Below are 27,268 nucleotides of genomic sequence, written 5' to 3'. Positions count from 1 at the left end.
GGGATTTCTGTTGTGGTTTTTTTTTTTTTTCAATTTTTTTTTCAAATTTATAAACTTCTCTGAGAATGAAAACATATGCGATGTGATATAAGTAGTATAGTAAGAGTCATGATTACAATCTGTTACTAAAAAATAAGGCATCCAATCATAATTGCACAGTGATGAAACTGGCAGCAAGTCTTCTCCACACCACCATGCACTATTCACCATTTGTCTCTCACTCAGAAAACAGAAAACTGAACAGAGATTAGAAAAGCTGTTCAAATAAATAGAGTAGTCACTGGATTTCTGAAGGATCTTGATGCCTTTATATAGTGAAGCTATCTTCTCAAAATGGTTCTACCTTGAAAGGAGTGTTCTTTAAACAAGTTGGCCCTTCATGTTGCATGAAGAACATTTAATCTCATCTTTGGCTTTTTTTATTATGTAAAATTATTAATTTTATGTTAGTCATCATACAGTACATCATTAGTTTTATATGTAGTGTTCCATGATTCATTGTTTGTGTATAACACCCAGTGCCCCATGCAATCTGTGCGCTCCTTAATACCCACTACAGGGTAGCCCATTCCCCCACCTCCCAAACCTTCAGTTTGTTTGCTTATGGCTCAGAAGAATAAACATTGTAAAATGTCTCTGCTGCCCAGAGAAATCTATATGTTCAACACCATCCCTATCAAAATACTAACAGCATATTTCAAAATACTGGAACAAACAGCCCTAAAATATGTATAGAACCAGAAAAGGCTCTAATTGCCAAGGAAATGTTGAAAAAGATAAACAAAGCTGGGGGCATCATGTTGCCGGATTTCAAGCTACATTACAAAACTGTGATCACCAAAACAGTATGGTACTGGCACAAAAACAGACACATAGGTCAATGGAACAGAATAGAGACCCCAAATATGGACCTTCAACTCTACAGTCAACTAATCTTCGACAAATCAGGAAAAAATACTCAATGAAAAAAGGAGAGTCTCTTCAATAAATGGTGCTGGGAAAATTGGATAGCTCCATACAAAAGAATGAAACTCGACCATCCTCTTGCGCTATACACAAAGATAAACTCTAAATGGATAAAAGATCCCATCTTATCTTTGAGCTATGATGAGCAATGGAAGAATTATTTAAGCATTCCTTCTTCCATCTTCGGTGGACTCCACATCAAGTGTAACTTCATATTATCCATATTATGAAATCCTACTTCAGTCTAAAGGAGAAACCGCCAACAATATTTATTCCCATTAACTTTATTTAAATTAGCCAGCTTGATTGATTCTACAAGACAATCAGAAATAGAGCAAAGTTCACCTTCCCAAAGAGAGTGTAGACAGGAACACATTCATTTCTTGTTTGAATAACACTGCAATTAGAACAGACAAGCTACTGACTATAATTGGATCTATGGGACATTATCCCTGGGGTTTCAGAATTTTAATACTGCACAAATAGATTTCTAATTTTAATTTGTTGTATGAATTGGAAACTTCTCACAAACAACAAAAAACTTAAATTGCCTTACAGTGCCAATAGCTGGTTCTTTGGCGGATGGTTCTGGAACACAAACACCAGGGCAACTCCAGCTTTATAAAAGAAATTTCCATATATGTCTACCACCCTGTGACTATCTGTCATCATTATCCTGGCTCTGAGATGGAAACTGCAGACCTGTGTTGAAAGTCCAAGGCTTTCAGTTAATTAATCTGTGACTGCAGAAATCTATAATTTTTTTTTTCTCATTGAATCTCCCAGATTATTTTGGACAGAGCTCTAGGTGTGACAGAAGAAATGATGAGCTTGGAAAGCAGAACAGCTCCTAAGTTAAGAAGGCTGTTACCAAACTAGGGGAAGAAAATCATTCCAATGGTTCAGGTAAATGGATGACTTACCCATAGATCAGTTAAAAATGTGGTTTCAGAAAAAAAAAAAAAAAAAAGAATGCATAGGATTCTTTCCTTAACCTCTCATGATGTTTATGAAATAAACCCCTCCCTTCCCAACACTGCCAAAAAAAAATACTGAATCAAAAGTAACAGCTTGAAGATTTATCAGTTGACTTCACACTTGAAATTTTCCTAATTAATGATAAATTCCTTCAAACATATATTACTAACACTATCACCAAGCTAGAGAAGGATTTAACTATATAGATTACAAATCTATAGCATAGACCACAAGTTCATATGAAGAGAAAATATATCAGAAAATATGAAGGGAGATGATCCTATGTTTTATATATAATATGTGATGTTAATTCTTCTATGCATATACACAAATGAATGTGACATAATAAAATGTTCCAGGCAAATTCGACACCTGTAACATATTTTTTCTTCCTGGGATTTTCCCACTACCCCAAAGTTGAGGTCATTGTATTTGTGCTGTGCTTGCTGATGTACCTGATCACCCTGCTGGGTAATGTAATTCTGATCTCCATCACTGTCCTGAATTCCCACCTACACAAACCCATGTACTTTTTCCTCAGCAACCTCTCCCTTTTAGACATCTGGTACACCTCTTCTGCTTTCATTCCAATGCTGGCAAACTTTGTTTCAGGGAAAAACACCATCTCATTCTTAGGGTGTGCCGCTCAGATGTACTTTTCTCTTGCCATGGGCTCCACTGAGTGTGTGCTCCTGTCCATGATGGCATATGACCGGTATGTGGCCATCTGCAACCCCCTGAGGTACCCCATCATCATGAACAAGAGTGTCTGTGTGTGGATTGCAGCTGGCTCCTGGGTGACTGGCTGCCTCACCGCCCTGGTGGAAACAGTATCTGTGCTGGGGCTCCCTCTGTGTGGTCATAACACAATCAATCATTTTGCTTGTGAAATTCTGGCTGTCTTGAAACTGGTATGTGTGGACACCTCCGTGGTGGAATTAATGATGCTGGTGATCACCATACTTATCCTTCCTATGACAATGCTTCTCATTTGTATATCTTATGCATTCATTCTCTCCAACATCCTAAGAATCAGCTCAGTGGATGGTCGAAGCAAAGCCTTTTCAACATGTGCAGCCCACCTGACTGTGGTGGTTTTATTCTATGGGACAACTCTCTCCATGTACCTGAAGCCCTCAGCTGTAGATTCACAGGAAATAGATAAATTTATAGCTTTGGTATATGGTGCATTAACCCCCATGTTAAATCCTATCATCTATAGTTTACGGAACAAAGAGGTAAAAGCAGCTGTGAAAAAACTGCTAATTAGAAATCCTTTTGGTACTGTGTTAATTTCTGCCCTCAATAATATTGGAGCAAGCACACTCATCTGAATAATCTCCAAGATTTTCCAGAAAGCTGCAACATAGTTAGTATAAACCAAACCTTGGAAATACTCAATTTTGATAGTTCAACATTAAGTTCAAAATCTTGATATATCTTGTAAATAAAACTGCTGAAATTAATGAATCATTTAAGCAGAATGAATTGTTTCCAGTAAGCATTTAACATTTATTGAATATTAATATAACATTGAAGTGATACAATTTCTTATTGTTTCCTATTTGACTTGCTATACATCTAAGAGTCAACTCCAGCATCTCTATGGCAATAATAATACACCAAGAGTGTAAAATTTTAAGCGGTAAATTTTGAAATAATTTCTCCTTACATGATCTGCAATTACATCTGAATTTATGAAGAAACGTTTTTTTTTTCCTGTGTCCTTACAATTCAAGGAATAATATATCATAATTCATAAAACCAAAACACTATCAATTTTAGAACTTTTCCTAGTTTCTGAATGTTCAAATGTGAAAAATATGGTTTTAGATTTGATGAAATATAGCATGAGTGATCTTGTTTATTTGGGATGAATGTGTATGTGGGGGAAGAATAAATGTCTATTTACATACAAAGAAAAACAAGGATATGTACAATTGTAATCCTGCATTTGAAGTGGAGTAAAGAAATAACTTTTGGGACATCTTGAAATATCTATGGTAATAAGGTCAGAATATTCTCATATTAAACTTTGAATCTCTCAGTGAATTCATCAATACATACACGTACATGTTACTATTTGGAGTATACGAAATTGACCCCTTAAGGCTGATAAAGAAGATTCCTACCTTGTAGAGATTACACTGCAAAATAAATTATTTATGAATGTATACACATACTGTGGGAAAACATTCTTGGATATATTTATTATATGAGAGCAAAATTACATAAATTATAATTTTACTAATATTGCATATTGATGAGTTTTTCTGTCTTTTCCACCTTCACTGGAGCCAATGTGTACACATAACTTCCTTTCCTCTTCATAAAGGAGGTATTTTATGGACATATGTGGCTGATGACTTTATTATATGGAATAACTGACTCTTACTAGCCCAGATATAATCTCCTTGAGTTTTAGATTTAGAGAAGGTGGAACAATTATAGGTAATTATTGCAGAAGGTCCTTACCTGAGCAAGTCAGAGTTTGTAAGGAACTATTCAGTTTAGAGTGAATGGGTCGAAGATGGAAACTTGGGGGAAAAAATTCAGAGCAGGAACTGTGTTGGTTCTTTATACAAGCACTGTTAGTATATATGAGTAAATATAACTTTTTTCTTTCTCAGATAATAGATGCCCAATGCTATTAATTCAGAATCTCTCCAAAGGTGGGAATTGGGAATCTGTATCATAAATAAAAGCAGCATAGTTATTCTGATTTTCATCCTTATTTATACATTTTACTACCAGACAACAACTACATTGTGATGCTGTTATTTGGTTGAAGAGGAGGAAGGAATGTTAACCCTATTACCTACCCAATCTCTGTAATTGTTTACAACAAACACTGATTTCAAATCATCAGAACATTGAGCCTATTTATAGTAATCTTATCTGTTTATATGGGTGAAAAGAAAATCTATAAATGAGGTATTAACATTAAAGTCTTATATCTCATTAGTTCCAGCAGGCATATGATGTTGTCATTAACTTTTGTCTATCACTGTTTCTGAGGAATATGGATTACCTAATTGTTGCCTGTGAAGTAAGCCAACCAGCTGTCCACAGGCAAAACCCAATAAAATGGCCTCATCCCACCTGGTTGGATCACCATAGGCCTAGAGAAGGTCCTCAGATTTTAGGGCCTTTTGCAAGAGTCATCTTGTCTCAACAACTAGAATCAGGACTGAGTAAACTTCAGCATGGCTCAAGTACGTTTTGTGTGTGGTCTTCTTAAACTGGAACTGTGTGTAATCTAGAAGTGTATTTTGATTACTCCTACATTGTTCTATATTCCATGATGAGCAGCCTCCACTGCTAAAACATTGGAATGAAGCTTACAAAACTGCATCATATTCCAGTCCTACTTCTCTGAGGTAACATGAAGTTTATATTTTGTGGTATTCATATTCAGTGTCCTTGGATGTTTCACTCACACAGGTACTTAATTTCAACAGATGAGTAACTTCAGCTCTTTGCAGAAACCTTACTATTTTAACTTTCAGAGAGCAATCCTGATTCCAAGTTCTTAAGGAACATCTCACTGGGACCCACACCCGTGTACTCTTTTAAATATATTCATGTGAGCTCAAAGGAAACACTTTTCTTTGCAATTACCCAGTAAATGGAAACTTAACCTGTACCACTAGATTTCTAGATGTCTGTCTGATTAAAGGCTTTTTTTTCTTTTTTTTTTTAAAAGATTTTATTTATTTATTTGACAGAGAACACAAGTAGCCAGAGAGGCAGGCAGAGAGAGAGGAGGAAGCAGGCTCCCTGCTGAGCAGAGAACCCGATGCGGGACTCAATCACAGGACCCTGAGATCATGACCCAGGCGCCCTCTTTTTTTTTTTTTTTTTTTTAGATCAATAAGATTATATATGATTTCTAATGTGGCCTTTTATTTTCATTTCAGTTATTTCCCATAACTGAAGAATATACTAATACCTGTGTTACTTTACTTGTTTTAAGTCATCGTGAACCTTTACTGAACAATTCTAAAAATGAAGGTCATCTGGAATGCTTGCCTAAAATACCATCTTCATGCTCAATCTAAATCCATCAAGTCAGAATTTCCAGGGGAAGAGATCTCTCCATATGGACTCTTAATTATAGCAAACAAACTGAGGGTAGCTAGAGGGGAGGCGGGTGGAGGGATGGGTTAAGTGGGTGATGGGCATTAAGGAGGGTGCTGGTAATGAGCGCGTGGGGTGTTACATGCGAGTGATGAATTACTAAATTCTATCCCTGAAATTAACTCTACATGTTAACTTACACGAATTTAAATAAAATCTGGAAAGAAAAAAAAAGCATTTCCAGAGAAGATATCTGTTCATCTGTATGTTTTATAAGACCCAGTCATTGTTATCATATGAGAATGATGAGAATTCTGATTCAGAGCATTAAATAGAAGAGACTGAACCCTATTACTCAATGCCTTTAGAATTGGGGCAGAGAGGGGAGAGATGTGTTAAATGCCAAAGGCATAGAATACCCCATATCAGAATTGATCAGAATTTAGGGAAAATATGTGTTGTCTGCCAGAGCTTTGTTACAAAGTACCAGGAAAGAATCTGTTTAATGATGTGAAAAGTTTGAGTGCAAAACCCCTGAGACTCTGTTCAAACAAAAGCTGTTTAAATGCAAGGTTTCATTCTGTTTTGTTTACTGCAGCTTTCATTCGTATAGAGAAAAAGTAAAAAACAAATTCATCAATTTAATTTGAAAAATATATTCTTTTTTAAAAGATTTTATTTTATTTTTTTTAAAGATTTTATTTATTTGACAGAGAGAGAGAGATCACAAGTAGGCAGAGAGGCAGGCAGAGAGAGAGGAAGGGAAGCAGGCTCCCTGCTGAGCAGGGTGCCCAATGCAGGACTCGATCCCAGAACCCCAAGATCATGACCTGAGCCGAAGGCAGCAGCTTAACCCACTGAGCCACCCAGGCACCCCTAAAGATTTTATTTTTAAGTAATCTCTACACCCAACATAGACTCAAACTTACAACCCCAAGAGAAGAGTCGCATGCTCTACCAACTTAACCCGCCAGGCATGCCTGAAAAGCATATTCTAAATATGTTTATTTAGAGGGATGAGATATTTTAAAGGTGATTTAAATATGCTTAGGTGTTTAAAAAAAAAAAAAAAACCTTATCACTTTAGCAAGACCTCTTATCAGTAAAGGACAATCACAGCAGAATGTTCCTAGAATCTAAAGTCAGAAAAGCTCAATTTGAGACCCTAATTTGGCATCCACAGCTCTCTCCTTTAAGATGTGAATTGCATTTGAATACAACAGTATTATTAAAAATTTTCTTAAAATGTCATAATGTCATCTGCATGTTGTGTTAAGATCAGTCTACAGGGGATAATTTTAGAGTCAGGAAGACTTTGGAAATCCATTGTAGTAATTTTAGCCCCAGGCCAGAGTAATAGGTATAGAGAAAGGTGAGCAACAGTCTAATTCTGGATACACTGACAAGGCAGAGTCAACAAGATTTCCTGAAGGACTGGATGTGGGCGACAGAGGAAAAGAAGCCCCAAAGATTACTTCAAGATTTTCACACATTAAAGTGGAAAAGGATAGAACTCACTAAAAGAAGAAATATATAGTTGGAGTAGATCTGTAGCAGTATCCCAGGCATTCATTGTAGACACTAGGTGCAAAATGTCTATTAAATATGACAACAGTGCTGAAGAATGAGTGTGCAAGTCTTGCGTTTATAGTGGAAATCTGGGATAGGAATATCAATTTGGGAGTCATCAGCATACGAATAATGTTCAAAACTAAGAGACTGGATAAAATCATCAAGGTAGTAAGTATAGATATTAAGACAAGAGGTTGAACCCTGGGACATCACATCAGCAATAGTCAATATTGAAGACGTTAGCTGTCATCATGCAGAAGTGACAGATGATAGTGCAGCCTCTCCATTCTCTGTGTCTAATTATAGATCTGGGACCACAACGGTCCACCCTATCATGCAGTTGTCATTCTGTATCTAATTATCATTTTAGTAGCTATATATTTATTCATATGAATCAAAAATACATATCCTAGTCCTTTCTCTATTCAAGAGTATTTCTAATCAGTGTCTATTATCAATAATGCTGAAGTAAATACCTTCCTATGTTTGATTTTCCCTTCTTTTTGATTATATCTTAGAGTAAATTCCCAGGAGTGGCTTTACTTCATCAAAGGCAATGAATAGTTTTATGGCTCTCAGTAGAAAAGTTTTATAGTTCTTGATATATATCCCCAAATTACTTTCAAAAGGGGTTATACCATTTACTTTACATGCCACAGCTCTATTAAAATAGGTAATATAACTAAATGAAACTGCAATACTAATTCAACCAAAATCAAATTGCCTGAAACCACTTTTTCACAATGTATTCTATCTACAACCGTTTTGTTTTTTATTTCACTTCTCCCATTTAATATATGTCCTTATTTTTCTTATTAAATGATATCTTGTGTAATTGTATTAGTGGACATTCAGATAGAGTGAATTTGAGAATTCAAATGCAGGGGAATTTAAGAAAAATTGGGCCTACCTTCAGAGCTTGAAAATATGTGTATATAGGACATGGAATAATAGCTAGAGCTGTAGAGACTCAAATGTCTGGACTTAAAAGTCACCCTTTGGCTACCTCACAGAGCTCTATGTTGGCATCTGTCCATGAAAGTAGAAGCTGAAGCCTTGAAAGTAGAAAAATTATGGTTAATGATGAAATATGAGGATTGGCCATGAAAGTCAATTTCTAATATGGAGTCAAAGGAAAGTTCATTGAAGGTGACAAGATAAAGGTGTAAAAACCAGATGACAACAAAGGATTTTTTTCAGCTAGATCCAAAACAGGGTATCTCTTAGCATTCTATGATTAGACATTGCTACTCCCCTATTTAGGAAGAATTATTAGTGTGCAATACACAGAAAATAATCTCTTATGGTTTTTTTAAAAATTTCATCTTTTTTATTCTCAATTTAAAGTTAAAATCCTACAAGGACAAAATTCCTTTTGACCTTAGTGAAAACAACTTTATGGGGTTTGAAAACCTTATGTTTGATCTTGTCTCCATCTCTTAATTTACATGTAGGCTACTCCAGAAGAGATTGTGACAAATTTTCTAAAAATGTGAAAGAATTTATTATACATGTTTGTTTTCAAACTTTACACTACTAATTTACTTTCAACTCCATTTTTAAATATACATTTATCCTATTATACAGTCTGCATGTATGTTAGGCATCATTGCTTTTATGCATAATGCATTTGAATACATTTAAAAATAAAATGAAAAGTGCTGTTAGTCTCAGGGCTACCTGAGTGGCTTAGTTGGTTAAGCATCTGACTCCTGATTTCAGCTCGGTTATGATCTCAAAGTCCTGGGATAGACCCTGCATTGAGCTCCCTCCTCAGCGGGGAGTCTGTTTGAGGATTCTTTCCCTCCCCTGCATCTGCTTGTAATCCTTTTCTCTCTAAAATAAATAAATAAATAAATTTATATTTTTTAAGAAGTGTTATTTGTTTCTCTTTTGTTGGTGTTATTTTTATTGTTAAGGAGTGCTTGGACTCAAGTGAGTGCATTACACTTGTGTTTTCGTCACGTTGTTTTCCATTGTAGGTGGCCCAGTAGATGGTCTGCTGGTCATGAGGGAACAGCTTTTCTGGACAATGTCTAAAGTAAGATCTTCATATTGGGTGAAAAGTTAAGGATGGAGATTTTAGATTTGCTGAAAGCAGATGCAATACTGAAGGAAGGACACCCGCATGTCCACTGGTGTAGACAATGTTTCCATCTTCTTTTTCTAAATACTTATTTATTTATCTATTTATTTATTTATCTGAGGGGAGTAGGGGCAGAAGGAGAGAGAAACTAAAGCAGACTCTAGGCTGAGCATGGAGCCTGATGTGGGGTTCAATCTCAACACCCTGAGATCATGACCTGAGCTAAAACCAAGAGTCAGATGTCCAACTGACTGAGCCACCCAGGCATCCCATGTTTCTATCTTCCAAGATGGTCTTTCTGGGTGTTTCATAATTTCCCTATTCTTCCTAACACTAAGGAGGAAAGGCACAAAAATTAGTACATCTGAGTCTAATAATTGGAATTTGTGTACACTGTTCTACTCTTGTAGTTTCTGTGTAATTGATGACCAAAATGAGTCCTACTAAGTAAATCTATTGGGGTACAAGCTGTGTAAGATTGTCATAAGCGGGTTTCCCAGGAAAGAACTCTGAGACAGAGATTTGCCACTGGAGGTTTTCTATGGCATGTCTTCAGAAACAACATCTGTAAGAGAGTACAAGAAGAGGACTGTGCAGAAGGGAGGTTAACTGCAACCCAGGATCATCAGCAGCCTCAGACAATGCCAGGAGACAATGCCACGGTGATCTCTAAAACTGAGATGGTCCTTTACAGAAATCCCAAATCAAGGTTAAGGTCTAGGGCATTTGTACCCCTACATGGAACAGTCATTAGATAAAGTCTGCCCCTAGGAAGGAGTAAAAACCATGGGGAAAGCAGTTCTCTCTGGCTGAAAGAAATCACCAAAGAGGGACACCTTGGCCCATTAGCTACCCAAAATTCCAGTCAGTGGTATACCAAGAAAAACAACTGCCATAGTGAAAATGAACACTTTAATTTGTCAAATGATAGGATACAAAAGAGGTGAAAAGGAGAGAGAAAAGAAAAATCAGAAGAAAGATTTGGTGACAGCAAGCTCAATTTACAGGCAAATCTTATAAAAATAAACAAACAAAAAACTAGGCAGCCTCTGGACCTAATGTCTCCATACCCTTTTAAGAGAACCCCAAAACCAGTGTTGATAGGAAAATCTCCCAAGTTAAACAACGAGAACCAACCATAAAATTAAGGTATAGTCTCTGGCACAATGAGGGAAGCTAAGAGGTAGAGAGAAAATTAAAGAAAAAGTTAAGGGCAGACAAAACTAATAATACTGTGCAGTATTTTCACCGCATTTTGCCAGGTACTATACTTGATATTTAATAGCTATTATTTCAATGAACTCTATCAATAAATCTAAGAAGTAGGTATTATTTCCATTTTATGGACAGGATGCTAAAGTTCATAGATTACATGCCAAGTTCATACAGCTTAAGGAGTTGTAAGTCATCATGTCTAGATTAAGAAAAAGTCTTACATAGCACAACCTTCTTCAGAGACACAATCAAAACTACGGAGCATTTGAACCCATGTAATAGTATGTCATATTAAATTGTTATTTATAGAGATTACAAATTATATAATTTTTTATTCATCATTTTAATTTAATGATAAGTTATTTTATACCAGTAAAGAACCTGAAGTCCAAAGAAATGAAACAACTTGACCTAGAATCCCCAGTAAGGTGGTGGCACAATGACTCCTATGAAACTCACACCTGATGTGACTTTAACATCATCACTCTTCTCATCATTCCACAGTATCAGCTGCTTGGAGAATTAAGGCCAAAACCTTTCTAACTATCTCTTTCAAAACAGAGAAAGCTAAAGAGCCACCAAGTGATCTCTAACCCTGTAAAATCTGTAGGTTCCAAAGGGGGCCAAATAACATAGCATCAACCTAAATGAAGAGGTAAACTGAGGCAAGCCTGAATTGAACAGAAAGAGTTTAATCAAGAATAGAAGATAAACTGCAATTTAGGAAACTCAAATTGCAGCAAACCACAGGTCAGTCCTTTGAAGGTTTGGGTTAGGCTGTATTTATGGGCAAGGAATGCAAGGAGTTGGGAAGGTCCAGCTGAAGTCCTGGTAGTAATTTCACTTGCTTGAGGATGGGGAAAGATTCTTGGCAAATGTTCATTATCAGTAGAAAATTCTAGTTTTCTGTAAGTCAGGCATTCACAGGGAATTAGTCTCTCAGTTCTTAAGGTTTTTATTCCTGGAGGCACATGAGTGAGATTCTCTATCTCATAGCCTCTGGTTTCATTTTAGATTGAAATCCTTTCACACTAGGAAACTGTTTACTTTCTTTGATAGTACATATATTGGTATAGGTAAACCACTTCCCGTGGAAATGTAGGCCATATTTTAATACTTAATGTTTCACTGGAAACCATATCTTGTTCATTTCTAAGCTCCTTTAACAGTGTGGACCTGGGCAAGAGTTGTTTCATGAGTCTATAATAAATTAGGAGGCTACCTCAATCTGGCTCAACTCGTTTCTATCTAAAAACCATTACTTTATTTTCAAAGATCAGAGCCTGCACAAGGAAGATGGAAGGGATTGATGATTCTTATTGTTCTTTCAGGACTGAAGTAGACCTGATTACCTAGCCAGCTCCAACATGCTCTCAACTAACACAGAAGCATATCAGTACAGAGTGGCTTCAACATCATCACAGAAAGATGGCCTCTCCATAAGTAATGGTAATGAGAAAGAGAACTATTTGGTGAGAAAAAATAACTAAACAGGGAAGAAAGGCAATACTCTGAATCCCAGAGAAATGAGGGTTAGCAAGAGTTTCTAAGAGAGAATGACTTACTTACAATGTGTTACAGTAACAACATCATATATAATGAACAAAGATTCTCATGAAACAAGATTCCTGGCTACAGTAGTAATACTAAAAGTAAGTAATAAATAATAATAATCCAGAACATTTATTGAGTTATTACTATGATCTAGACACTCTCCTAAGTTCCTTACATGTAGCAATTTCATACAAACAATAACATTATGAGTTGGTATTCCTAGCAATTTATTCTAGTTCATCAACCCCTACTTTCCAAACAAGCAACCTCAGCAAAGAGATTAAGTGACTTATGTTGTTTACAAATCAGGTACATGTGAGTTAGGATCAAAGCAATTTGACTCCAGAACCAGTCACTTAATGATTATGCTCTTCTTCTTCTCAGAATAAACCTAACATCCTTGAACTCATGTCTCCTTCTCATTGTCACTAACAGACAGTTATGCGGAAAAACTTTGAAGTCCAAGTTCTTCCAAAAGTTTTAGACTAGGTTAAATTCCTGAATCCTCATATTTATCCTCTTTTGAGAGTACAGGAACACCGTAGCACTTAAGAGTGCAAGATTTAGGGTAAACTCAAAGTGAAACACAAATCATAATGAACACTTCCATGCTCACCCCAGCCCTTGAAGATCATCAGTCACCCCATAAAGATCATCATAAATTATCTACTATATATTCTCTTAGTAGAGATGGAGAAAAGCTAAGGGATGAATCCAGGGGACATATTATATACCTGCCCCTCCTTAGCATCTTCATAAATAATATCCCAGACACAATGGAATTGAACTTGAGGGTATCTCCTTCATGAACCAGTAGTTTGGTTTTTTTTAAGATTTTATTTATTTATTTGACAGATAGAGATCGCAAGTAGGCAGAGAGGCAGGCAGAGAGAGAGGAGGAAGCAGGCTCCCCGCTGAGCAGAGAGCCCCATGTGGGGCTCAATTCCAGAACCCTGGGATCATGACCTGAGCTGAAGGCAGAGGCTTTAACCCACTGAGCCACCCAGGTGCCCCTGAACCAGTAGTTTTAAATAGGTCAATTACTAAAAGGTATCAAAACACAGAAGCAAATTCTTTTTTAAATGTACAGAAACAAAAACAGGGAAACAGAAGAAACTGATTAAAGAAAAGGTTTCTATCTAAAATGACATTGATGTAAGACACTTTTAGCACTTGATTCAGTTTTATTTTTTCGTGGGACTAACGTATATATAAAATGATATTAGTTATTAATTGTTTAGGTAATTGTTTATTTCTACTTGTAAAGTGTAAGTCGCATGAGAACTTTTCAGTCTTATACTATACTATATCCCCATTTCCTTCAACAATGTTGAAAATATATAAGAACTTAAAATAAATATTTGTCAAGTGAACCAAAGCAGATATTAAGAAAATAGAAAAATTAATCCAATAGAATACATGGAAAATTAGCAGTTAGTAAATAAATAGTTGGTTAGCCCATTTAAAATAAAGATAATAATAGAAATACATTAAGTTGTGAACAACTCAAGAAGTAAAATCACATATAGAGTTATTTTTGAAGGAGAAAAGTTTATGAAAATATTAATTCAAAAATTATCTTGAGGGGCACCTGGGTGGCTCAGTGGGTTAAACCTCTGCCTTCAGTTCAGGTCATGATGTCAGGGTCCTGGGAATGAGCCCACATCAGGCTCTCTGTTCAGGGAGCCTGTTTTCCCTCTCTCTCTGCTTGCTTCTCTGTTTGCTTGTGATCTCTCTCTCTGTGTCAAATAAATTAATAAAATCTTCTAAAAAAAATTCCTTGCAATGATTTTTGAATGAAACCAAAAACCCAGAATAGCAAAACTTGTATTAAACTAATAGACTTTAAAACAAAGACTTTGAAGAAGGACACCATATAATAATAAAGGGGACAATCCAACTAGAAGATTTAACAATTATAATATTTATGTACCAACATAGGAACACCCAAATACATAAAACACTTAATAACAAACATAAAAGAACTCGTCATAGTAATACAATAATAGTAGGGAACTTTAATACCCCACTTACAGCAATCAACAGATCATCTAAACAGAAAATCAGTAAGAAACAATGACTTTGAATGACACACTGGGATAGATGGATTTAACAGATATATTTATACATGCCATCCTAAAACAAAAGAATAAACATTCCATTCAAGTGCACATGGAACATTCCCCAGAATAGATCACATGTTAGGACACCAAAAAAGCTTCAACAAATTCAAGAAGACCAAAGTCATACCAAGCATCTTTTGTGAACACAATGCTATGAAACTAGATGTCAACCACAAGAAAAAACCTAGAAAGGCAACAGATACACAGAGGTTGAATAACATGCTACTAAACAGTGAATGGGTTAACCAGGAAATAAAGAAAAAAATAAAAAACTATATGGAAGCAAATGAAAATGAAAACACAACAGTTCAAAGCCTTTGCAGTTCTAAGAGGAAAGTTTAGCCAATGCAGGCCTACATCAAGAAACAAGAAAAAAAAATCTCAAATAAACAACCTAATCTTACACTTAAAGGAGCTAGAAAAAGAACAAGAAGCAAAGCCTAAGAGCAGCAGGGGGGAGCAAATAATAAAGATTAAGGCAGAAATAAATGATATAGAAACTTAAAAACAAAACAAAACAACAACAACAACAAAAAAAAAAACAGACCAATGAAACCAGGAGCTGGTTCCTGGGGAAAAAAATCAATAAAATTGGTAAATCTCTAGACAGACTTATGGAGAAAACGTGAGAAAGGACTCAAAGAAATAAAATCACAAATGAGAAGAGACATAACCAACACCACAGAAATATAAACAATTTTAAGAGAATATTGTGAAAAATTATGTCAATAAATTGGACAATCTGGAAAAAATGGATAATTTCTAGATATAAATACCAAAACATAAATTTTATATAAATATATAAATATAAATTACCAAAATTAAAAAGAGAAAAAAAACAGAAAATGTGAACAGAAAGATAACCAGCAAAGAAATTGAATCAATAATCAAAACACTCCCAAAAAACAAAAGTCCAGGACCAGATGGCTTCACAGGCAAATTCTACCAAACATTTAAATAAGAGTTAATACTTATTCTTCTCGAACTAGACAAAAATAAAAAAATAAAAAAATTTAAAAAGGAAAGAAAGAAAGAAAAGAAAAGAGTGGAAAGCTTCCAAATTCATTCTAAGCCAGCATTACCATGACACCAAAACAAGGCAAAGACAGCACTAAAAAGACTGAACTACACATCAATATCCCTGATGAACACAGATGCAAAAAAACTCAACAAAATATTAGCAAAGCAAATCCAGCAATGCATTAAAAAATCATTCACCATGATCAAGTGTGATTTATTCTTGGGTTGCAAGGATACTTGACTATTCACAAATCAATCAGTGTGACACATTACATCAATAAGAAAAAGGATACAAAACATATGTTTATTTAAATAGAATGAATTTAAATGGAAAAAAAATCATTTAAATAGAAAAAGAATCTGAGAAAGCACAACATCCAGTCATGATAAAAACCTTCAACAAAGTAGGTTTAAAGGGAACATAGCCCAACATAATAAAGGCCACTATGAAAAACCCACAGCTAACATCATCTTCAATGGGAAAAAAAAGAGAGCTTTTCCCCTAAGTTAACAAAGAAGACAGTGATGTCTACTCTTATCACTGTTATTTAACATGGTACTGGAGGTCCTAGACACAACAATCAGACAACAAAAAGAAATAAAAAGAAAATAAAACAAAAAGAAATAAAAGGCCTCCAAATCAGTAAGGAAGAAGTAAAACTTTTATTATTTACAGAGGGCATGATATAGAAAAATGGAAAGGTTCCACCAAAAAACTGCCAGAACTCTCTCTCCCTCTCTCTGTTAAATAAATAAATAAATTTTAAAACAAACAAACAAACCCACAACTGCTAGAACTGATAAATGAATTCACTAAAGGCACAGGATACAAAATCAACATACAGAAGTCTTGCGTTTCTATACATCAATAATGAGGCAGCAGAAAGAAAAATTAAGGAATCAATCCCATTTACAACTAGACCAAAAGTAATAAGCTATCTAGGAATAAACTTGAACAAAGAGATGAAAGATCTGTACTCTGAAAACTATAAAGCACTAATGAAAGAAATTGAAGGTGACACAAAGAAATGGAAAGATATTCCCTGCTCATGAGTTGGAAGAACAAATACCGTTAAAATGTCTATATTACCCAAAGCAATCTTCACATTTAATGCAATCCCTATCAAAATACCAAAAGGACTGTTCACAGAACTAGAACAAACAATCCTAAAATTGTATGGAAACACAAAAGACCACAAAAAGGCATAGCAACCTTGAAAAAGAAAAGCAAAGCTGGAGGCATCATAGTTTTGGACTTCAAGTTATATTGCAAAGCTGTAGTCATCAAAACAGTATGGTACTGAAACAAAAATAGCCACATAGATCAATGGAACACAATAGAAAACCCAGAAATAACCCCACAATGATATGGTCAATTAATCTTCAAAAGAGGAGGAAAGAACATCCAATGGAAAAAAGAGTCTCTTCAACAAATGATATGGGAAAACTGGACAGAACATGTGAAAGAGAGAAACTGAACCTCTTTCTTACACTGTACAAAAAATAAATTCAAAATGGATAATGGACCTAAACGTGAACCTGAAACCATCAAAATCCTTGAGGAGAACACAGGTAGTAACTTCTTTGAACCTGGCTGAAGCAACTTCTTTGTAGACATGTCTCCTAAGACAAGAGAAACAGAAGCAAAAATAAACTATTGGGACTACATAAAAATAAAATGCTTCTGCACAGCAAAGGAAATAATCAACAAAACTCAAAGGCAACGAATGGAATGGGAGAAGATACTACAAATGACATATCTGATAAAGATTTAGTATCCAAAATATATAAGGAAATGATACAACTCATCACCCAAAAAACAAATAATCCAATCAAAAAATTGACATGAACAAATATCTCTCCAAAGAAGACATCCAGATGGCCAGCAAACACATGAAACATGTTCATTTTCACTTATTACCAGGGAAATACAAATCAAAACTACAATGAGATAGAGGCACCTGGGTGGCTCAGTCAGTTAAGTGTCTACCTTCAGCTCAGGTCATGATCTCAAGGTTCTGAGATTGAGCCCCGTGTTGGCCTCCCTGCTCACAGGGAACCTGCTTCTTCCTCTCTGCCCTGCTCATGCTCTCTCTCAGCCTCTCTCTCTCAAATGAATAATAAATTTTTTTAAAAAATACAATGAGGTATCACCTCATATCTGTCAGTATGGCTACAATCAGAAACACACACACACACACACAAAAAAAAAAAACAAGAGGAAGGTGTGGAGAAAAAGGAACCCTGCACACTGTTGGTGGGAATGCAAGCTGGTACAACCACTGTGGAAAACAGTATGGAGGTTGCTCAGAGTCAAAATAGAACTACCCTATGATCTAGCAATGCAATACTTGTTATTTATCCAAAGAATACAAAAACACTAATTCAAAGGGATAAATGCACCCTTTTGTTTATAGCAGCATTATTTATAATAGCCAAATATGGAAATTGCCCAAGTGCCCACTGATTGATGAATAGATGAAGACGATATGGTAATGGAATATCACTCAGCCATAAAAAAGAATGAAAGCTTGCCATTTGCAATGACATGGATGGAGCTGGAGAGTATAATGCTAAGTGAATAAGTCAGTCAGAGAAAGAAAAATACTGTATGATTCACTCATATGTGGAATTTAAGAACCAAAGCAAATGAGCAAAGGAAAAAATGAGATAGAGAAAAAAACCCAAGAAACAGACTCTTAATTATAGAGAACAAACTGATGGTTACCAGAGGGGAAGAAGATGGTGTGAAGGGTTGAAAAAGTGATGGGGATTAAGAAGGCACTTGTGATGAGCACTGGATATTGTATGAAGTGCTGAATTACTAGAGTGTACACCTGAAACTTAATATAACATATTAACTAATTGGAATCAAAATAAACTTATAAAACAGCTTCTTTATAAATAATTATTGCCAGAAGTTATCATGGGAAAATTCAAATAACGTAATAAATACAAAATATTAAAAGTACACTGGATATTGAAATATCGAAAAACCGCAATATATATGGAGTAGTGATAATAATCTTGATATATAAAGAATTCTTACAAAATAAAAAGAAATTTCCAGTTCATTTATTTTGCTCAACTTTCAACTGAAACCCAAGTAGAAAATGGATAATCAAATAATAAAGAAAAATCACAAAGACATAGAATAGAAAGTGAATATATTAAAATATGTTCAATTTCACTGTTATCAAATAAACACTAATATATTCAGAAATTTAATGTTCTTTTTAAGTGATTAAAAAATGTAGGCAGACTTGTGGGTTAGTGATGATAAGGGCAGATACTTAAATCCACATCTCCCTACATATCCTCTGAAAACAATACAGAAAAATAGAAGAACAAATAAAACAATCCAAACCCACAGTCTAGATATTATAACTAGAAGACAGAAAACACTCAAACTTCAAGTTACCTATAAGCATGAAACCTAATGTCCAAATCCTAGGGTCTCTCACGCTCCCACTGAATGTTTTCACAGAGCAAAGACTTGCATGGAAAAGATAAGTAGAAAACCAGTAGCAAATTTAAGATGGACCTATAACCAAGACAGGGCCCTGAGTAAAGGTGGGACACCTAGCTGTGTATGAGTTGAGGTGACTGTCTTTTAAAGCTTCACAATTGTGGGGGGAAAGAAAATAGGTACCTTTGGAGATTTAGAAGTGAAAGAACAAAGAAGCAAAAAAAGAAATTTGGGATCATGCTAATAAAAAAATATCTAAAATATTAGAGGGCATACAATGCCTCCCTACTTAGTCAAACAAGATAAAGGAGAAAGATAAGAGGAAGGTCAGAGAGGTCTCAGGACAAAATGTTGAAGTGGCTTTCACAAGTTAATGGTGGTATAAATTTCGCTCTATTTCTGCAGCAGCAGAAGGGGAGGGGAGGAGGAAGCCAGAGCAATCATTTAAGGAAATTCTACTTCACGATACAGACAGATGAGGGCACTCTTGACCTACAAATCTTATAAACTAGTCCACCTCAAGAAATGAATGATGAAAACCAACTATATTCAAAGTAACTATAAAATGAAATAGAAAATGAGAATCAAAATCTCTCTGCCCCTCATTCACCAAAAAAAAGCAAATTAAAATTGTAAAAAAAACTCTAGAAATTGATGTCAATTTCCTCAATCATTTGAAGAGTCAGAAACTACTTTGAATTAGAAATTCAAAAATTAAAAAGAAATTGACCTTTTTTTTTTTTAAGTATATGTGCTACCGAAGCAAGCACACGAAGTGAAATAAGTCAGTTAGAGAAAGACAAATACCATGTGATTTCACTCATATGTGGAATTTAAGAAACAAAACAAATGAGCAAAGGGAAAAAGAGAGAGAGGGGCAAACCAAGAAACAGACTCTTCACTATAGACAAGAAGCTGAGGATTACCTGAGGGAGGATGGTGGGGCAATGCGTAAACTAGGTGATGGGGAAGGCACTGCAAAATTCAAGCCGAATTGAGCACTGAAATTAATAATAGTAATAATGGATTGTAACCCAATGAGTAAAATAGGAAGTGAGTTGAAATGGATTTACATAAATCAATGGATAAATAAATATACGAGTTATTTTGTTTATAAAGTTATTCCTTTGAGTAGAATGCCAATGGATAAATTAGAAGAAATGATGGTGTTAGAAACTGGGTATGGTGCAAAAACAATGAATACTGTTACGCTGAAAAGAAATTAAAAAAAAAAAAAAGAAAATCACCAGTGACAACCATAATAATAAGAATGATTTATGGGTGCACCTCGGTGGTGCAGTTGGTTAAGCAACTATCTCTTGGTTTCAGTTCAGTTCCTGATCTCAGAGTGGTAAGACACACAGCCCCATGTCAGGCTCTGGGCTCAGTGCAGAGACTGCTTAAGTTTCTCTCTCCCTCTTCTGTCCCTCCTCCAGCTCCCTCCCTATAACCTTCCCTGAAAAATAAATTAATAAATCTTAAAAAACAAAGACTTGGTTTAAGGAAGAATTATCAATTGATGCTAAACCTGGTGGTACAAGTTTGTCAAGGAATAGGATATCCATGTAATATCAGTGTACCTTTTTATAAAAATTTAACAATGACAAAATAGAAAACAGTGATTTTACACAGGAGAAATCCAACACACACCACCTTAACCGGTAATCAATGTTCATACTTCCCATAATGAATTAAATCAATATCAAGTGTCTCCTGATAACAGATACTGAGAAGAAAAAAAAATGTGTTATTCCTGCCTGCCAAAAAATAGCATTACTTGAATTTTATCCTGAAGAAACCAAGTGAAATTTAAAGGGAATCCTAAAACACCTGGCCTCCAATTACATTTAGGTCATGGAAAACAAAGATAGTTTAGGAATCATTACTGAATTGAATCTCTAACTTGAAAAAAATTTTTTCTTTTTTTTTTTAATTTTATTTGTTTATTTGACAGACAGAGGTCATAAGTAGGCAGAGAGGCAGGCAGAGAGAGAGAGGGAAGCAGGCTCCCTGCTGAGCAGAGAGCCCGATGCAGGGCTCAATCCCAGGACCCTGAGACCATGACCTGAGCCGAAGGCAGAGGATTTAACCCACTGAGCCACCCAGGCACCCCGAAAAAAATTTTTTCTATAGAGAAGCTGTTTTGGAAATTGTTGAGACTTGAATAAGTTTATCAACTAGATCAGCGGTCAATGAACTTTTTTTTGTTTTGTTTTGATTGTGGTAGTTTTTACAAGAATCTATATATAGGATAAAATTGCACAGAAATATACACACACATAATAAATGGAAAAATAGTGAAAATTGAGTAAGTTCTGTTGTGTAGTTAATAGTATTGAACCAATGTCATTTTTGTGGTTTTGCTATTGTACTACCATAATAGCACCATTGAGGGAAATGGGGTGAATGGTACATGATACTCTATATACTATTTTTGCAATTTTCTACATGTTTATAATTATCTCCACGTAAAGTTTTTTTTAGAACTTTATGGACACGCAAGTTTGGCATTCATATAATTTTCATGTACCACAGAGTATTAATAATTATTGTCATTTTTTTCAGGAGCTTAAAAAGACAAATATCGTTTAGCTCATGGACCACACAAAAACAGCTGGCAGGTTAGATTTGGCCCAGGATCATTGTTTGCGGACAGGTAAATGAAATAGTATTATTTCCCTATGTCAATAATTATATTCTGGCTATGATAAAACAATGTCATTGAGTGATTTTAAAAATGGCAAAATGGCAAGCCTCTGCCTTCAGCTCAGGTCGTGATCCCAGGCTCCTGGGATTGAGCCCCACATCGGGCTCTCTGCTCAGTGGGGAGCCTGCTTCCCTTCCTCTCTCTTTTTGCCTCTCTACCTATCTGTGATCTCTGTCTGTCAAATAAATAAATAAAATCTTTAAAAAAAAAAAAAGAATGACAAAATGAAATGTTTAGGGGTAAGGAGACAGTATTTGCAGCTTCCTCTCAAACAGTTCTCTCTCTTTCTATACACATATATAAAATACATATTCTATTTCTGAGAAAGAGAGATTACAAAGCAAATATGGTAGGATGTTACTATCTGAAGATTTGGGGTGAAGGCTTAGAGAAAATTCCTTGTATGCTTCCTACAACTTTTCTATAGATTTGAAATGGTTCCAAAATAAAAATTATTTGCACACACATCTATATCCAATATTTGCTTAAAAACCCAGAGAAAGGGGTAAGTGGGTATAGATAGAGAAACAACGAACTGGTAATCATTTCAGCTGAGTGATTGGTGCATGAGGTTTCATTGAATATTATCTTTCAGTTTAGGAATATTTGAGGATTTCCAAAATGAGAAATTTATATATCTAAAAACAGAAACCAGAGCTACACAAGTTTGTAGAAACTCTGACAGTATCACCCACAGCTACACAAGTTTGTAGAAACTCTGACAGTATCACTAACAGCAGGTAATACAATATTGGGGGGGTAGGAGAAAAACGGGAAATGTTTTCCCTTTATTCACAATCAGCAAGAGAAATTTTTTTAAACAATCATATCACCTGACCCAGTAATTTTATTTTCTAGAATTTATTCTGTGAAACCTAGAGATATGTACACACATTTTTTAAAACTTATAAAATAGCAACTTCAAGTGTACATGGTGCATCAAAAGATATCAGCATAAAAATTATGAATTTCATGACTCCAAATTAGTAAAACAAATAATAAAAATGTTAACAGTGGTCACCTGTAGGAGGTAGGAACAGGGAAAACAATTTTTTCCGCTTACACTTTTCCCTAGTTTTTGGAATTTTCTAAAATATTTACTGTCACAAAATAACACATTTAACAATCTTTTTAAGATTTCTCAATTTCCTGGGAAAGCAGGTTAGTTTTAAAACTGTCCATTTTCTGAGCATTCATGAATATAAGCAGAACTTCCAAACTAAGGCAACACTGCACCTGCTTTATACATACCAATGAAAATTAGAATCAATTTTTGTAAGTAAAGTATTCAATCTAATATAAACTTGCATATGAGACAGTAGCACCCTTCCTACTGTGGAAAAAAATTAAGGTGCTAAGGAGTTGCCTGGGACATCTAGAAGCAGGACTTTGTTGTATATACAGATGTGCGCCTAAAACCTTGATGGCAGAGGTCGAAATCAGAAAAGAATTAAACTTGAATCAGACTGAACTACAGGGCTCATCCCAGCAGGAGAGGGCAGAAGTTAAAAAGCCTCACCCACGGAGTTTGGACACACCTGTCTGAATAGAACTAAAAGCAGCACCCACTGTGAGCCAAACCAGAGAAGGACCAGCAGCTAGAGGTTTACTGCAGCGACAACACTCCAACCAGGAAACAGGCAGCAAGATTTTAGTAACAAGATTACTATTTACCCCTAGGATGTAGATTGGCAGGGAATACAGCCCTCAGCTAAGAGGCCTCAGGCTGCATTATGGCTCTGAAACCAACAGGAACAAGAACATTTAGATAGGAAAATAAGGCTGAAAGAAGCCTTACAGTCTGTATCTCGTGATACAGACCAATGAAATGCTGCGCTCAAGCCAGGCAGGAAAAACCTACAAAAAGGAGGAAAAAACCTGTAATAGGTTTACCAAGGAGTTTCAACTCACTGGAGTATAAATGAACTGGTTTTCTCTTCCCAGATACTAATTTCAGTCCTCTTTCAGAGCCTGAAAAACATGTCAGGCGAACAAAAAATCTGGTTATTTTTAGCCCTAAGATACTCATCATCCTTCAAGCCTCTTCTAGACTAGTTTATTGGTTGAGTCTTTGGCCTAGAGAAGAAAAGGTCAGCAACCCTTCATTGATCCAGCCAGGCGTCAGCTCTCCTTTGCAAGCACCCAAAACCTCAAGAAGCTCTTTTGCAGCATCCCCTTTACTTGGCCTGGATGGGAACAGCTTTCCTACTCTTTCACAGGGACAGTAGTGAAATCCCTCTCATGATTCACTGAGCATGATGTAAAAGTCTCCCTTGATTCTATCGTTCCCTTTCTCGATGTTTTCTTTTATATAGATACATGGAGAGAAGGTGCAAGGAAGAGTGGTGATTGATATTATTAAGAAGACTTAAGGGAGGGGTGGCTATAATTCATAGTTGTTTGTTTGTTTGTTTGTTTTTAAAGAGGTGCTAGCTAGTTTCTTTTATCTTCAATTTGGAATCTTCACTTCAATTCCTACATTCAGAATCAATAGGAAAAGTCAAGCTCAACATCATCTACAAGAGAACCACTATGAACTTGGCACTACGCCAGGGGCTTTGCGCAACTTACTGAATCTTGACAATAACACTGAGAGCAGTGTTTAATCACTCCCTTTTTGCAAATCAGGAAACTGCAGTTTAGAAAGAATAAATAACTTTCCCAATATTAATTTAAGTAGTTTATGATAGAGCAGAATTTATACTCCTGCTTCTCTATTCCCAAAACTTATATGTGATGTTTTCCACTCTATTGCCACATAGGACACCAGAAACACTCATTTCAGATATCACCATGGATGAGATTTTAATGGAATCCATTGTCTTTGTGAGATATGAATCAGAACCTATTACAATATGAGTTTATGGCAGACTATTATTCTTAGTAATTATAGCTAAGCTGGGCCAATGAAAGCAAAGAATAAAAACCTCCATTTATAAACTTTGCTTTCCCCAAAGAAGGTCCTCAATGGTGGCCCAATGATGCCATTTGTATTCTTTATACACTAAAGACTCATATTTCCCTTTGGTCTTATGGCTTAACAGCTTTCCAATTCAGCAAATATTTCACAGCAGCTTTAACATCCCTATTTCTCAAGCTATAGATTATGGGATTTAGCATGGGGGTCACTACCCCATAAAACATGGAAATAAGCCCTTCTGTAGCTTGCAAATTGTCGTTCCCAAGGCGGTCTTGAGACTTGGGCTTAGCATACATGAAGAAGATGGTACCATAAAATATGATCACTACAGTCAGATGTGCTGAGCAAGTAGAAAAGGCTTTGCGTCTCCCTGTGGCTGAGTTCATTCTCAAGATGGTATAGAGGATGAACATATAGGAGAAAAAAATGACCAGCAGTGGAAGAACCAGGAATGCCATATTTGATACTGCTAGGGTAACAATATTGAGGGATATGTCAGCACAAGCTAGCTTAAGGACAGCTAATATCTCGCATAAGAAATGATTGATAATATTATTTCCACAGAATGGCAATCCCATGGCAAGAGATGTTTGTACAATTGAGTTGATACCACCAGAGAGCCATGATACAGAAGCCATTAGTACATACACCACCTTGCTCATGATGATAGGGTATCTCAGAGGGTTACAGATGGCTACATAGCGATCAAAAGCCATCATGCCCAGGAGGAAACACTCTGTGGACCCCATTGCAAATCCAACGAACATCTGTACTGTGCATCCGGAGAAGGAAATGTTCCTTTTCTTTGAAATTAAGCTCACCAAAGTTGAGGGAACAGAGGAGGATGTATAGCAGATGTCCAGGAAAGAGAGGTTGCCCAGGAAGAAGTACATGGGGGTGTGAAGACGGGAATCAAAGATGCTTGCTATGATCAGAACACCGTTGCCAATCAGAATCACTAGATACATTATTAGAATTAGAGAAAAAAAAATGATCTCAAGTTTTGGGTAACCGGAGAGTCCCAGAAGAATGAATTCTTTCACAAATGTCTTGTTTATCCTATCCATATCCCAGCTTCCAGGATATCAAAGGAAGACCTAACAAAATATTTTCACTGCCAAGCAACAAATTTAACAAATGCTTTGCATAAACATTATTCTGGGGTAAAATAGAGTGTTTTCTTTGAAGCTCTGTCATCTGCTTCTGACATATGTTGTTATCCTCAATGATGTTTATGCCTAGAATACAATACTGAGATATTGAGAGTTTCTAGGCCCTGTGTCTAAGGCATGAATATCTACCCAGGATTAAAAGCAAGTTCAGAAGCAACTTCCCTACTGCTAAAGACACTCTAAGTAGAGTTTTCTAAAAGCCCCAGAATATTACAGACTTCATTTTAATCAGATGCAGTGAAGAGAGTAATGGGGAAGGAAAAAGACAACTCAATAAGGACTGGAATTCTGATTCAGTGTTTAAGAGAAATGTTCAAAACTGTAAAGCAAATTTTATTTGTATGCATATTTGTCTGCCTCACATTCTTTTCAGTTAGATTGTGTGCTTTTATGGGGCAGACAACTGATCATAGTAAACTGAATCATTACACAGCAATTTAACATCTGCTCAAAGGCAAAGTTAGTTGAACTCACAATCATAGCCCACTCTCAACTATTTTGCTTTTTCCTATACTAAGACTAGTGTACAGACCAGCTGTGCATGAATCTGATGGAGAATCTTTGAAGAACAATAATCTCTCTTCATTTGTTTTATTCTCTGACGTCAGAGTTGTCCTTCATAATTTATTTACTTAGGCGAACCTGAGAAAACAATAATAATGCTTAAATATATTTATGTACACATGTATAACACTTTATACTTTATTTTTTTTCTTAAAGATTTTATTTATTTATTTGACAGACAGAGATCACAAGTAGGCAGAGAGGCAGGCAGAGAGAGAGAGAGAGAGAGAAGGAAGCAGGCTCCCTGCTGAGCAGAGAGCCCAGTGCGGGGGCTTGATGCCAGGACCCTGAGACCATGACCTGAGCCGAAGGCAGAGGATTTAACCCACTGAGCTACCCAGGCGCCCCTATACTTTATTTTTAAAAAACAAATTAATCTTCTTATTATCCTTTTTTTTTTTTTTCAAATGTGAATGACAGGATGTGGCCAAAGTTATCCAGCCTATAAGTAAAAAGCAGAGCTTGAAGCTCAGATCTTTGCCAATGAACTGCAGCTGTTGGGGCTACAACACAAATCAATACACCTTGTTTTCCCACTGACTAGTATCCAGAAATTTTGGCCATGGTGGAATAATAGAATCAACTATTTCAGTCTCCCAAATTTTTCATATGTTTATAAATTAACTGGGGATCCTGTTAAAATGCAGATTCTCTTTTAGTAAGTCTTTGACAAAGCCTGTGATTCTGCATTTTTTTCTTTTTTTCTTTCTTTTTTTTTTTTTACAATTTTATTTTTAAGTAATGTCTGTTCCCAATGTGGGGCTCAAACAGACAACATTGAGATCAAGAGTCGCACACTCTACCTACTGAGCCAACTAAGTGTCCCTGTGATTCTGCCTTTC

General features: G+C 35.8%; 2 protein-coding genes across 2 annotated transcripts; one reads left to right on the top strand and one right to left on the bottom strand.

The window, feature by feature from the left end:
* Nucleotides 1-2,279: 2,279 nt before the first annotated feature.
* On the top strand, nucleotides 2,280-3,278 carry LOC132024107 (olfactory receptor 13F1). Its single transcript, XM_059410116.1, is given in 1 exon segment — nucleotides 2,280-3,278. A coding segment is annotated over 1 exon segment (999 nt).
* A 21,522-nt stretch (nucleotides 3,279-24,800) lies between these two features.
* On the bottom strand, nucleotides 24,801-26,959 carry LOC132024106 (olfactory receptor 13C4). Its single transcript, XM_059410115.1, has 2 exons — nucleotides 26,951-26,959; nucleotides 24,801-25,739 (listed from the first exon to the last, which is right to left on the bottom strand). The coding sequence occupies exon 2, from the start codon at nucleotides 25,656-25,658 to the stop codon at nucleotides 24,801-24,803; it is 858 nt and encodes a 285-aa protein (XP_059266098.1). The 5' UTR covers nucleotides 25,659-25,739; nucleotides 26,951-26,959.
* Nucleotides 26,960-27,268: the final 309 nt, after the last annotated feature.

The sequence above is a fragment of the Mustela nigripes genome, chromosome 9 (genome assembly GCF_022355385.1).
Source record: "Mustela nigripes isolate SB6536 chromosome 9, MUSNIG.SB6536, whole genome shotgun sequence".
Taxonomy (NCBI): Eukaryota; Metazoa; Chordata; class Mammalia; order Carnivora; family Mustelidae; genus Mustela; species Mustela nigripes.
The sequence above is the reverse complement of the archived record's forward strand: the minus strand, read 5'-3'. Positions and strand labels throughout refer to the sequence as shown.

Excerpts from the sequence above, each read along its gene's own strand:
- LOC132024106 (XM_059410115.1), bottom strand. The coding sequence starts at position 25,658 with ATGTATCTAGTGATTCTGATTGGCAACGGTGTTCTGATCATAGCAAGC.